This window comes from Calliphora vicina, chromosome 3 (assembly GCF_958450345.1).
Source record: "Calliphora vicina chromosome 3, idCalVici1.1, whole genome shotgun sequence".
NCBI lineage: Eukaryota > Metazoa > Arthropoda > Insecta > Diptera > Calliphoridae > Calliphora > Calliphora vicina.
This window is the reverse complement of record NC_088782.1, coordinates 20,840,188-20,853,854: the sequence shown is the minus strand read 5'-3', so window position 1 is coordinate 20,853,854 and position 13,667 is coordinate 20,840,188. Positions and strand designations below refer to the sequence as shown.

The 13,667-nt window shown below is 34.8% G+C and overlaps 1 protein-coding gene across 1 annotated transcript; it reads right to left on the bottom strand.

Moving 5' to 3' along the window:
- Positions 1-922: 922 nt before the first annotated feature.
- LOC135955308 (uncharacterized) lies at positions 923-3,029 on the bottom strand. The gene is made up of 2 exons (XM_065505661.1): positions 1,330-3,029; positions 923-1,265 (listed from the first exon to the last, which is right to left on the bottom strand). Exon 1 carries the CDS (start codon positions 3,027-3,029, stop codon positions 1,470-1,472), a length of 1,560 nt encoding a protein of 519 aa, XP_065361733.1. The 3' UTR covers positions 923-1,265; positions 1,330-1,469.
- Positions 3,030-13,667: the final 10,638 nt, after the last annotated feature.

The following is a 13,667-nucleotide window of genomic DNA, read 5'->3' as shown; positions in this document are numbered from 1 at the left end:
CAAGGCTAATTGGCCTATAATCCTTTGGTTTAGTGTGAGTCGCCTTACCACCTTTAGGAATGAAGACTACTCTGCATCTCGTCCACCATGTGGGGATATAGGTCCATCTAATACACGCTGTGTATATGCTAATGAGCCATGGTACAACTATTTCTTCGTTCTTTTGAAGATCAGCAGGAATAATGCCATCCGGCCCTGGAGATTTAAACGGGTCGAAGCTTTTGATTGCCCATTGGATTCTATCCCTGTTTATCGGAACAGAGTTATCACCCGGAGCAACAGAATCGGCAGCCCCATTCATAGTCACATCATCGACTGGAAGGCAACCTGGAAAATGAGTATCTAATAGGACCTCAAGTGTTTCCTTACTATTCAGGGTCCATCTACCACAGGGTTTCTGGATATAGCTTGGTACAACCGGTGAAGTTGATAGAATTTTACGTAATCGGTTAGTCTCAGAGGATCCTTCCACGCCGCTACAGAAGTCCCTCCAGGCTTTCCTTTTCGCATTCCTCGTAAGGTTCTTAAAGTGGTTCACTGAGGACTTATATTCCGGCCAGTTACCCAGCCTCTTTGCCTCGTTGAACAATTTACGACACGCCCTTCTTGCGTGTGCAATCTCAGGGTTCCACCAGGGTGGCTTATTCCTACCCCTGCAGATATTCGGCTTACAGGCCAAATTAGTAGCTGATTGGAACGCTTCTGTAAGTGCCTCAACTGCTACCTCAATATCGTCCCTATTTTCAATAGTGGGCGGGTTTGGTAGAGACCGGGAGAGTACATCACTCTGCAACTCCCAACTCTTCCTCCTATTTAGAATGGTATTATCATTCCTATAAGTTACACTGATATTGAAATCAATATATAGATGATCAGAAAAAGAGCAGTCGTCGGAGACAGCCCAATTGTTAATCATACTGTGGTGCTCAGCACTCACAAGTGTTAAGTCTAGTACCTCACTTCTGTTTGAAACAATGAAGGTAGGTTCTGAACCTCTATTAACTACTTCCAAACTACTATTAAGTATGAAACTGAAAAGACTCTCACCTCTTGTGTTGGTGTCGCTGCTACCCCATACAATGTGGTGCGAGTTAGCGTCAGCACAGATAACCAATGGTATCCTGGACTCATTCGCCTTTTTCACAGCACTACGGATATCATCGTTTGGTGGATGCTCCCCGTGGTCATGCGCCATGTAGCTGGATATCAGCCATAACAAACAGCCTTCATTAGTTTCCCATGAGACTGCTACTGTATCTTCATTACTGTAATCAGACAGAATGAAGATTTTCAAAGAGCTTTTAGCCAATATACAGGATCTAATTTTACCTGCGCCTTTAGCGAAGTAGAGCTTATAGCCCTTCAAACATAGTCCACAGATACGGTCCTGATGGACCCAAGGTTCCTGGACCATGACTAGCTCCTCCCCGTTCTGAGCAATTCGGAGGAGCAGTGCAGCTGATGCTGCTTTAGAGTGGTGAAGGTTTATCTGGGTCACCCTCACCATGCTCCATTTTTACAATAGTGACGTCGGCGTCCTCCTGGTCAGAATTCAGGAGGGCGTCCTCGTCCACCACCTCATCCATCCGTTCAAAGAATGTACCAACTAGTTCGGAGACTGAGTTGGTATCTTCAGTGTCGGCTGGATCAGTGGCGTCATTGCAATCCATGCCCTCTTCCGAGAGCATGGGCTTTACATCACCTGAGGATGTATCGCCTTTGTTGTCGCTACGGTAGACACGCAGGATGATCGTACCAAATCCATAGTAGACCTTCCCTTGTGCCTTCCTTAGCGGCCCCAAAGAGTCCTTATTCAGGACAACGATCGCTTTCCTTGAAGAGCCCTCAGCGTCCGTAACCTTAACAACTTTCCAGTCTTGAGTTGGAAGCTGTGGGTTACAGCACTGAAGGATCTCCAAGATCTCCTCCGGGCTAGATGGCTCAGCTGGTATTTTAGCTATGGATCTAGGCTTTCGGGGTATCTCACTCACAGATACCACCTCAAGCCTAGACCCCGGCCAAACCTCACCCAGTGATGCGACGGCAGTCTTTAGTAGCAACGCTGAGCGTTCATCTACACAAGACATAAGTTTTACGTGACCCTGGTACCAACCAGCGTCATCGCATTGTGGAGGAGTGCCTGGGTTCTCTTTGAGAACTTTCCAAAACACCCCTACCAGTTTTTGCTTCACCATATCCCAATTCAATTGAGATATGGATCCGTCATTCGCACTCCGGTCGATAACCGCCCTAACAAGACTGTCTTTGACAATCTCGCTAAAGGATTTAGCTAACGACCTTTGTGCCGCTTTGGGACGTTTAGGTCCCGGTTGCTGGCTCTTGGTCGCTGTATCCTCCTCTGAACGTTGCCGTTTAGGCCCCGCTGGTAATTCAGCAGAAGGAGGAGCGGTCTTGAGACCAGCAATATAGGCTTTCGCCCAGGAAAGCGAAGCTAGTTGCTCCTTAGTGAGGTCCTCGACTTTTTTCGAGCCAAGTGCCTCAACAAAGCGGTAAGCGGAACGCCTGGTGGTAGCAGTCCTTCTAGCAGGGTTTTTATGCCTGGGGTTAGTTTCAGAGCCGGGATTGGCCAGGGGTGATGCGTCTTCAGGACAGGAGGATTCCTTCACAAGACCTGAGCGCACAGTTGGCATATGGGAAGCATCCGTGAGGGGCGACTTAGTCGCTTCCCCCTTAGAGGCACCCGAAACAGGGGGTTTAGCCGCCTTGACGACTTGGGCTTTCGCGGCTTTGGAGGTACTTGGAGAGAAGTCCAGAGGTACCTCGCCGCTTAGGTCACTACCACCTATTGCCTTGGATTTTTTACAATCAGCCAATCTGGGTATGCCAGATTGACCTCTTGCGACACCAGTAGCATGCAGACTAGTCTGGCCCGGTGTGATCACCTGACTAGCCTGAGTTGCAGTATCATTCGACTCACCACAGCCCGAAACCATCGCTGTGGGAGTAGGGTCCCCGGAGATTATGAAGCCCCCGACCGGGTACATGGGGCATGCCTTATCCTCTTCCATGTGTCCTGATGGACAATTACTTGCATTTTATACCTGCTGCCAGGTGTTGAGATAACTGCCGCCCCATTGGAGAAACAGACGCAGACCACCAGCCGCCCAATATGGGAAACAGACGCTGGTGGATTTCGGACGGACATTAAAGAGTCCTTACGGACCAGCCGGACTATCCACCTTAACCACCCCTCTCAATGAGGGGAAAATGGTTCGATGGAAATAACATCTGATAGCCGCCCCAGAGGAGAACAGACGCTATCAGACAAAGGGAGGGTAGTTCTTAGTATCATGCTCAACGCGTGCCCTTCTGGAATGGGAGACCCTGCCAGAGACAGCCAACTCAAGTTAAACTGTCCCCTCCAGCATGGCCAACGCGAATCATCGCACTTAAGCCTCTACATCGCGTCAAGATGACTACCCATCGCTGTTCTATAATATTTCATATAGTTTCATCAGTTTTCAAAAAGTCAATTATTTTGTGTGTGACAGTGTTTTTTTTGTTGTAAACATCAAAATTAAAATTCATGTTTTCTAGTATATTTGATAAGTAAAAATTTGGTTAAATACAGATTAGAAAGATATTAACATCCGCTGTTTATATTTCTGAAATCGCATGATCTGTTGAAAATATATTTAAGAAATAGTAAAATGTCATAAAATATTCAAAGACGTTCTTCTCGAAACGACTTTTTTGAATTATGACGTTGTTGCAGCAAACGAGCGATGTGTGAGTTTTTTAGGGTTTTAGTGAGATCTTTTGAAATAATCTTTTACAAAAATAATATAATTTAAACGATTTTTTCTTTAGATTTAATAAAACTTGGAAAACAAAATCCCTCGCTGATTGTATATGTTGAAGAAATCGAAATCATGATAAAGAATATTCCATTTTGGATTGTTTTAGATTTTTATTAATTTAGTTTAGTTATGATAAAAAGACTCATTTCAAAAAAAGTTTCTTCTATACATGTAAATACAAACAAAGTTTCAAATACATACATGTAAATTAAATATGTCGGTTGTTATACATACTCACTAATCATGTTTAAAAAATATCTAATTTTAATTTGAAATTTGTATTTGAATTAGACTTGCCACCTTTTGAAATTTCCAAAACGGGACACCACTAAATGATCAGAGAACGATGGAAAAAACATGGAAAATGACCTAGCGTGGGTTATAGGACTTGCTGTACATTACAAATTGTGTCAACAAATTTCAGAAACACCTTCAAATTCAGAAGTTATTCTGAAAAAACCGTTTACAGTGATGTTTTTCAACTCATCGATCTGTAACTCAGTCAGTTTTTGTTCAATTTTTATTTTTTTTAACATTTTGGGAAAGAAAACTTATTACACTTCAAAATGACATGCATTTATTGATACATTTGTAAGTTATAAGTGAAAGCTTATAAAAATTTATATCAATGTATAAAGAAGTTCTTAATAAAACATGGTTTTAATTTTTCAAATCGGATGAAAACTGTAAAAGTTATTCAACTTTTCATTAATACCTTTTTGAGTATTTTCTCCCCCAGCGCATATAAATGTAAAAATAACTTTTTTCGAAAGAGTTTAATAACTTTTGCAAATATATAAACCGATTTTAATAAGTAATTGTCTATATAAATCAGTCTTTAAAGCACTGTGCAAAAAAAAATTTGATTTTCATAGAAAAAAATTAAAATAACTATTGTTGAATTTGAAAAATTACGAAAAAAAAATAAAATAAAAAATTTAACTTTTTTAATAACTTAAACAATTTCTTAGATTATTTTTTAAAATTTTGAAATCGGTTTTAAAATGTCTGAGTTAGAGGTATTGAAGTACTACCTACCCTAAAACACTTGTTTCAAAATAACTCAAAATTTTGAGGGTGTTCAAAATCTTTGAAAACGGTTTTAGCATTTCCTCACCTAGGCATACAACCTCCATTAGGTCGCTTTTCAAGTTCTGACAAAAAGTGTTATTTTGAAGCAGTGTTATTATCCTATTTTATTTATTAAAATCAACAATAACACATTAATTTTAATTGTGTGAAATCTGGAGAACTATTACTGTGAAAGTCTTTGAACTTTATACAGGAGTAAATAGTTATTTTCGAATATCTGGAGAACTATAATTGTGGAAGTCTTAAAATTTTGCCCTAATATCACCCTTACTATTCTACATTTTTTGGGTGAAAATGTTATTGTGTTAGTGGGCGTGGCATCTCTCATACAAAGTAAATAGTTAATTTCGAATATCTGGAGTACTATAATTGTGAAGTATTTAAACTTTGTATGAATCAAATTCTTGTCACTATACGGAGTTTAGCTGAAAATTGGCGAGACTGAATTTTTTAAAGTAAATAGTTATTTTCAAATATCTGGAGTACTATAATTGTGAAATTCTTCAAACTTTATATGAATCAATTTCATATCACGACATGAAGTTTAACCAAATTGGGTAGAATCGGAACAAGGTTTAAGTCACTACCACACAAAGGAAAATAAATATTTTCAGAACTATAATTGCGAGATTCCTCAAACTTGTTTGATAGCCCACTTATCATTTTACATAGTTTGGCTGTAAAATGGTCGGGATTGGATTAGTGGGAGTGACACCTCCCATACAAAGTATATAGTTAATTTCGAATATCTGGAGTACTATAATTGTAATGTATTTAAATTTTGTATGAATCAAATTCTTATCACTGTACAGAGTTTAGCTAAAATGGTCTAGATCGGAACAGTGGGTGTGAAACTTTCCATTCAAAGTACATAGTAAATTTTGAATATCTGTATAATTAAAATTGCGAGATTCTTCAAACTTTGTCTGAAAATTTATTTTTTATAATTTTACCTAATTTGTTTCACCTCATTAAAAAAATAGTTTATAAAATCTTTAAAATTTTTTTATTTTACTACTTAGGAGTAACGAAGCGCAGCGGGTTATTTAATAAAGTTTACCTATTTCAGTCCATAATTTAAAATTTACATTTTTAATCGCTTTTATCAGCTTTTTTATTATTATTTGAAGTAATAAATTCAACAAACTCAGTCCATTTCAATGGACCAACAACTCACCTTTAACTAAAGGTACAAGCATCCTAGAGCGAGCCATTTATTTTTCATGAAAGTTAAATAATATTTACTAATGAGTTTATTGAAACTCATAGAAGTTAATGCACTAAGTACCTATGTATATTGTTAAATAGTGATATTCAGTTTTTAGAAAATACTATATTTCAGAAAATAAAGCATCCTTGTTTATCGGTATTTCCAATTTTTGATTTTTTTATATTTTTTGTGGTAATTAATGAAAAAGTTATGTTTTTTTTAAACGGGGCAAATGGCGTCCCGTTCAGAGTATCGCCGGGACACGGGACATTCGACTCTAAAACTGGTCTGTCCCGTCGAAAACGGGACGGTTGGCAAGTCTAATTTGAATTGAAATGGAAAAATAAATACAAAACATTTTTTTAAAGTGCAAAAAAAGGAATTTCGGTTAATCGGTTAATCGACACAAATTAATCGGTTTATTTGTTATTTGAAAATCCCCAATTTCAAATTATTCGAACAGTTAACCGTCCAAAATTAATCGGTTAACCGATTAACGGTTAATCGATTGAATACCCTACTAGATATGTTCAGATTGCATTGATATGTTCACAAGAGTTATTCAGATTTACTACAACTTTGCTACAACTTTGCTAAATATTTTGATTAAAAAATTAGGAGTTCCTGGAAGTTATTCTAAAAAAAGTAAAAAAACAATTTTTCTTCCTATATTTTTTCAACAAAAGTGCACGAAAAAGCTTTTTTTTTGAATCAAATTTTAACAAAGATTATTTGGCGGACTCTTAGCTATATTATTGCCATAATTAGCTGTTAACCAAAAACTGATGACACCTTTTTTAGAGGCCCCACTGATTTTCAGAAACTTTGGCGGCCCATAAAAGAAAATCGGTCACCAAAATGAAGAAACTGAGTACAGGGTTTTACTACCCTTTGGTAGTAGAGTCGATCCTATACAGTCCTGATCTTGTGTTTTTCCAAAAGTCTTCATTTGTTGCATAGTGTTATTAGCCAATAAAAGCTAGAGAATTTTTAATTTCATGTGAAGACTCTTGCTTACTATATGACGACAACGTAATCAAACTGAGAAGACCTGTGACGATCGGCCGGCGATAAATTTTAAGAGCCGTAGATGCCGAAATTTAAGTCATTTTGATAAAATTTGGTTATTTTTCGTTTTTGATAAAATTTATTATGACGTTTTCCCATATTTCTGGCAACATATGGATTCCTAGCCAATCGAGCTGCTCATCTTTTGAGGCCAAGAACGAATCAAGCCAATATCGCATACTCTGTTTCAAAGTGAAACAAATAATAGTCGTACGGGACACGGTATTTCGCTCCCACCAAATACATAGAATTACCTTTTCGCCATGGATATTTGGCTTTGGTAACGATTCGGCTGGTTGGCAGGGCCGCAAGTAATTATTCGGTGCAAAAATTATTTTATTTAATAGCGTTCGAGCAGCATATTAGACATACAAAATCCTTTTTTCGAAGGTCTCTCAGCTTTAATTCGTATACCAATTTCCCTGCTTTTGGGAATAACACGAACAATGTTGGCCTCCAAGGCTTCAATTGTTGCTGGGTTATTAAGATAAACTATGGATTTCACGTGGCCCTACAAGTAAAATTGAGAGGTGTCAAATCGCTCGACCATGGATGACAATTGACAGGTCCATTTCTCGAAATCTAGTTATCGCCAAATTTTGATTTCAATAATTGGTGGTGGCGGTAGCACATAGCACCATCATGTTGAAACCACATCTCGTCCAGATCAATGACAGCCATATTTTTAAACAAAAAATCATGGATCAAAGATCTGTATAGACCGTAACACGAGCTCCGGCTTAATTTTGGAAGAAATATGGTACGATAACAACATATAAGCCGCACCGCATTTTTCTGGATGTAATGAAGACTGTAGGGCCTGTTGTGGTTTGGTCTGACTCTATAAGCGGCAATTTTGTTTATTAACAAACCCATTAAGCCAAAAATTAGCCTCATCGCTTAAACAATTTTGGGATAAAGCAGTCGCCTGTGATTGATGACTGATTTTCAAAATAAATTTGAATAATTTGGTAGCGTTGCTCAAGCGTCAATGCAGAGTATACAGATCATAAATGTCAAAAAGTGATCGCAGTTTGGCAGTTCGTTTGACAGTTAACCCTTTCGTAACTTGGCTTAAAAAAAACACCCTTTAAATGAAGCTTTCAGATATTGTAAAACATAACTCATGAATCATTATAGTTTTTGTGCAATTAGTTGACATTCAAGTCTAGCCTTTCTTTTGAATTAATGGTATTTCATTGATATTAAACTTGTCTTTTTATTAATAAACTATTAAAACATTGTAGCATCTTAATTAAATATATTTTACAATAAATATATATTTATTTAAAGTTTTCTGTCTACCTGTCTTGTTTGCTAAAAGTCTGTCCGTTCACTGATTTTATATTGAAACAATTTGTCATCAAGTGATAGCTGTTTACGATTATGGTTTGTTAAATATAGACTATATAATTATAAAGTAGTAACTTTTGCACTAAATGATTTTGATATTGATTTAAACAAAAGTTGTAATAGCCCTGTAGTTTTAAAAATATTGCTGTTTTTAAATAGTTTAAATCAACTTAGAAAACACACTAGTTACCATTGTGTTTACGAGTATGCTTTAAAGCAGTGGTCAGCCCTCATAGCCACCACGGGCAGAACGCGATCGACAATATGTACAACACGAATATGAGCGAAAATCGTTTGTATTATTTGTCAACACAATACGATTATGTGTTTTAAGTAACATGACATATTATACGGCAATAGAGCATGTTCTCTTTTTGCCCACCACTGATTTAAATAAAAAAAATTTAATTTTTTAATGAAAAATGTCAAAAGCCTTGCAAGTAGATGAGAGGTTAACTAGTGGTGGTTCTCAGAGTCAAAAATTAAACTAGGTTCATACACTGCAAGGTATTAATGCTACCTATAAAATGCTATGTTACATTTGAGACATGAACATTAAGGTTTCCCCCTTTGTATGTATGAAAAATAAAGTCTCGTTGTACCCAACTAATATTAAAGTCTAGATTGTTTGAGAATACAATTTCTCAAAAATGTTGTCCTGTCGTAGGTATTTGGTAAATTTTTAAGATTTTTTTATTTTTTTCCGTATTTCTTGCGAAGGAAACATGAAATATTATTGGGTATATGACTTAACAATGCGGAATCTACAATAGTATCTTTCGAACGCGGTTTTTGTTTTCAATACAATTTTTTTTCTTCGAAAATGTCGAATTTTGTGTGAACAAAACGTCATATGGGGGAAGTTTTGCTTTACTTTATTAATTTGAAGCACACCGATTGCTCACCAACGGTGAATGTGTTGCATAGTTTTCAACGTGTGAGAGATGGTTTGTGCGGTTCAGAAGTGGTGATTTTGACACGAAAGACAAAAATAGTCCTGGCCAGACAGAAAAGTTTGAAGACCAGGTATTATAGGCATTACTTTATGAAGATTCTTGTAAAACGTAACTCAGAGCTTCCAAAATCCATTGGGAACAACTCAATCAGCAATTTCAAAACGTTTGCTGGCAGCAGGATTCATCCAAAAGAAAGAAAATTTGGTGCCATAAGAATTGAAGCCGAGAGGCCTTGAAAAACGATCTTGCATATCCGAAGTGATGCTTGAACGTTGCGATGAAAACTGGATCCATTACGATAACCCGAAGCGTAGGAGATCGTATGCGAAGCCCAGCCAGACGAATAGACACAAAAGCCAAGAGCTGCTGAATCCTGATTAGACCATCACAAAGAACCTGTACCGAACGCGATCATTGGCCAATAAACGTCTAGTACATGAAACCGTAATATTCCAATTTTATCATGACAATACAATACATGTTAAAAAGTATTTAGGATGAAGTGGTTGGCTAGCCTCACCGACTTTATAGTCCAGACCGTGCCTCGTCCGATACTGTTCATTTTGATCGATGCAGAATGCTCTCTCTGGGATACGCTCAACTTTGGAACAGAATATCCGATATTGGCTTGATTTGTTCTTGGCCTCAAAAAATAAGCAGTTCTTTTGGCTTGGAATTCATATGTTGCCAGAAAGATGGGAAAATGTCATAGCTAACATGGTCAATACTTAAAATAAATTTATATTGTACAAATGTTTAAAAATAAAAGCTACAAAATGAAAAAATCTCATATTTTTAAGTCATATGCCCAATAATATCATGTCAAAGGTCTTTGAAAGGCGTTTAGCGTATATGAATTCTCGTTCAAATATAAAAATATTAGAATTTTGTAATTTTTGGCTAAAATTTTATTTTTTTTTTTAATTTTAACATGGAGTTAAGTATTTGAAATAAATACATAGTTTAATATAATACATTACCGTTTTTTACCGCTTTTACCGTTTTTCGAAATTCAATCTATTTTGAATTTTAAATAATTTTCAAAAAATTCATAAAAATTTCAAAAAACGGTAAAATCAGTTTCGATGGAATTTTATGAGGTTTATAAAGAATTACAATTTTAAATTAAAACTTAAAATTGTTGCAAAGAATCACAAACATTCGAATATTTATGGTCATACGCTATAATACGTTATTGAAAGTGCCTTTTAAAGAAATTTCACATCGTACCAATATTTAATAGGTTTTCATATATGAAAGAAGCGATATTTTTATCCTTTGATACAGATCTCTTAATAGTGACGTTAGGACAAAAACTTTGAGAAACGGTAACTTAGAATCAGAGAACGAAAATAACGGGTTCAATTTCATTTCAATGGTAAATTCTCATTCGCAGCCATTTAAAAATATTTTTTTGTGATATATCACTGAGAGAGTGATTTATTCGAGAACATTTTAGGTTTGAGGTTGAGAGAAACAGAAAAGAAACAAACACAAATAATCTGGATGAGTGATTTATAATTTATTTTTTTTTCGTAAAGGTCAGCTTTTGACTTTTATTTGCAAACATAAAAAATAAATCGCAAAAAAGCATTTGATGAAAATCAACGCTTAAATATATAAAATTTACCAAAAGATTTATAACAATTTAAAAAAATCTCATTTCTGTTACTCAGACTTCATTACTTCATACTCATCATATTATTTCCATAATTTGTTAAAAATTACTAATAATATGTTATATATATGTACAAATAAAAGAGAAAGTAACAGTTATTAGGAACAAGAACAAATGAATAGTTTATCTCACAGCAAACCATTAAAAAACAACAAATCGAATAAAGGTCATACCAAACCATTTAAATAAAAATCATTTTATAACTGTTATTTTCAGTGCTTTATTTTTATCACAAAAATATAAATCACAATTTGGGTGTTTTGTTATATGGACGAGTTATTTTCGATCTCTTCTTAGAATAAATTAACCTTTCATTTTAGTTAGGAATATCAACAATTTTTGGAGGAGCCACCCTAATGTACATAGATATAAGACAATAGATGTAGTTGTGTACATGAGAATTAATTGTTACAATTATTATTAAAAGTATTTAATAGAATAGATCAAGGCCATTTAGTGATATTTTAAAACACATCACGTAATTATTTCATTCCAAAACCGTATTAGGTGCGCCCTACATTTACGCTGACATTAAGTCTGTGACTGTAAAACACTTTAGCAACAATGAATTGCAATTTTTAGTGTTAAATATTTCAAAAGGATTAATCATTATAGAGATTTTTTGTAATGTTAATATTTTCTAGGTACGTACTGCGTATTTGTGCATTTTTTTCCACAGTACTTTATTTTTTAATTTTAAACATTTTCTGAAGAGTGCTTTTATTTTGTTTCTAATTTTATAAAGAATATAAAGAAATTTAACCACATATTTACCCTTTGTATGTGTGACTGACGTCACAGCTGTATTTTTTATTTAAATGGTTTAAAATAGTTTAAATAAAATGTCATTAAAAAGCTAAACTTCTTTAGCATACAAATTAAATTTGCGTTAAAAACATGCTCTATCACCAGTCACTGAAGTCAACATTATTGTGGAAGAATGCTCACATGGATTATTTGAAGCATTTGCATCAGTATGTACCAGAACAATGAAATAAAAATAAATATATACCAAAAAGAAAACAAGTAAGAGTGTTATATTCGGCTAAGCCGAATCTTATATACCCACCACCAGAATAATACGGGCACCAATGGTTGTGCTTTTTGTATAAAAACATTTATCTGGTTATCCGATTTGGTTGGTTTTATATTTTCTATAAATTGGTAAATTTTTCATTGCTAAAGGATAATGTATTTTCCAGATGTGGGCCTTAAATAGGAGCTACATATTATTAAGGATCCATATTCACATGTGTATTTAATTTTTTCGGAAGAGGCAGCTATGACCAATAATGGACAGAACTTCACAAAATTCGGTACGTAATTTCTTTTGAAATCGATGTCTTCCGATGTCAAATTTTGTCCCCCTCTAACTTAGAGAGTTATTCACCAATCTTGTTGAAAAATTGTGTCTGATTACTATCTAATAGAACTAACCTTGGTGCAAATTTCATCCCTTAAGATATCGATTTCAAAAGTCGGTTCAGTTGACATAAAATCCCCCATTTATATTACAGCCCATATATATCCAGGTCAACAAAGTAAAATTTATTATACCCTTCACCATGAATGGCAAGGGTATATATAAGTTTGTCATTCCGTTTGTAATTTCCACATTTTTCATTTGCGACCCCATAAAGTATATACAGTGAGCCTCAAAAATGAGTATACACCAAAAATTATTAGATTTTTTTTAAGGTCACGAAAATCATTATAGTCCGACTTAAATCTTTTTTTTTCACAACCGAATCTATTTTTCAGCCCATTCTCCAACAAACCGAAACTTTTAAATTTTAATCTATAGATAAATTTTAGGATTTTTATTATCTTAAAAAAATCAAATAGTTTTTAGTGTATACTCACTTTTGAGGCTCACTGTATATTCTGGTCTGTCCGTCTGTGTGTTGAAATCAACTTTCCGAAGCCCCCAAATAAAATACATACATGATTCATACATCAATATCTCCGAAATTCTTCCGGCTCGGTCGCTATTTAAAATTGAGAAAATCGGTCCACAAATGGCTGAGATATAAGGAATTTTTTTTCATCAAAAATTTTTTTTTTTGTCATAAATTCTTTTTCCAAAATAATTAAAGAAATTTTAAACAAAAAGTTTTGAAAAAACTTTTTTTAAAAAAAATTAAAAAACAATTTGAAAAAAAAATTTTAAAACAAAAAAAATTTTGATTTTGTTTAAATAAAAATATATATTTTTAAGTATAATTTGGTGAAGGGTATATAAGATTCGGCACAGGTAGGGGACATTTCCTTTTTTCATCCCTCTGATATAATTATTTTTGTCGAATTTCAACCTGATATCAATATTTGTAAAAGATTTATGCTTATTTAAGTGATTTTAAGGAGTGGGCTATATATGGGGCCTATGGTCCAATTCGGGCCGATGCAAACAAAATTTCCTTTTGTGATTTGTTATTAAATGGAACTTAGTTTGGAGAATTTGGTATGGATACTGATATTTCACTTGATTC

Bases quoted from the DNA above. Each gene is read 5' to 3' on its own strand.
- LOC135955308 (XM_065505661.1), bottom strand. From the start codon at position 3,029: ATGGAAGAGGATAAGGCATGCCCCATGTACCCGGTCGGGGGCTTCATA.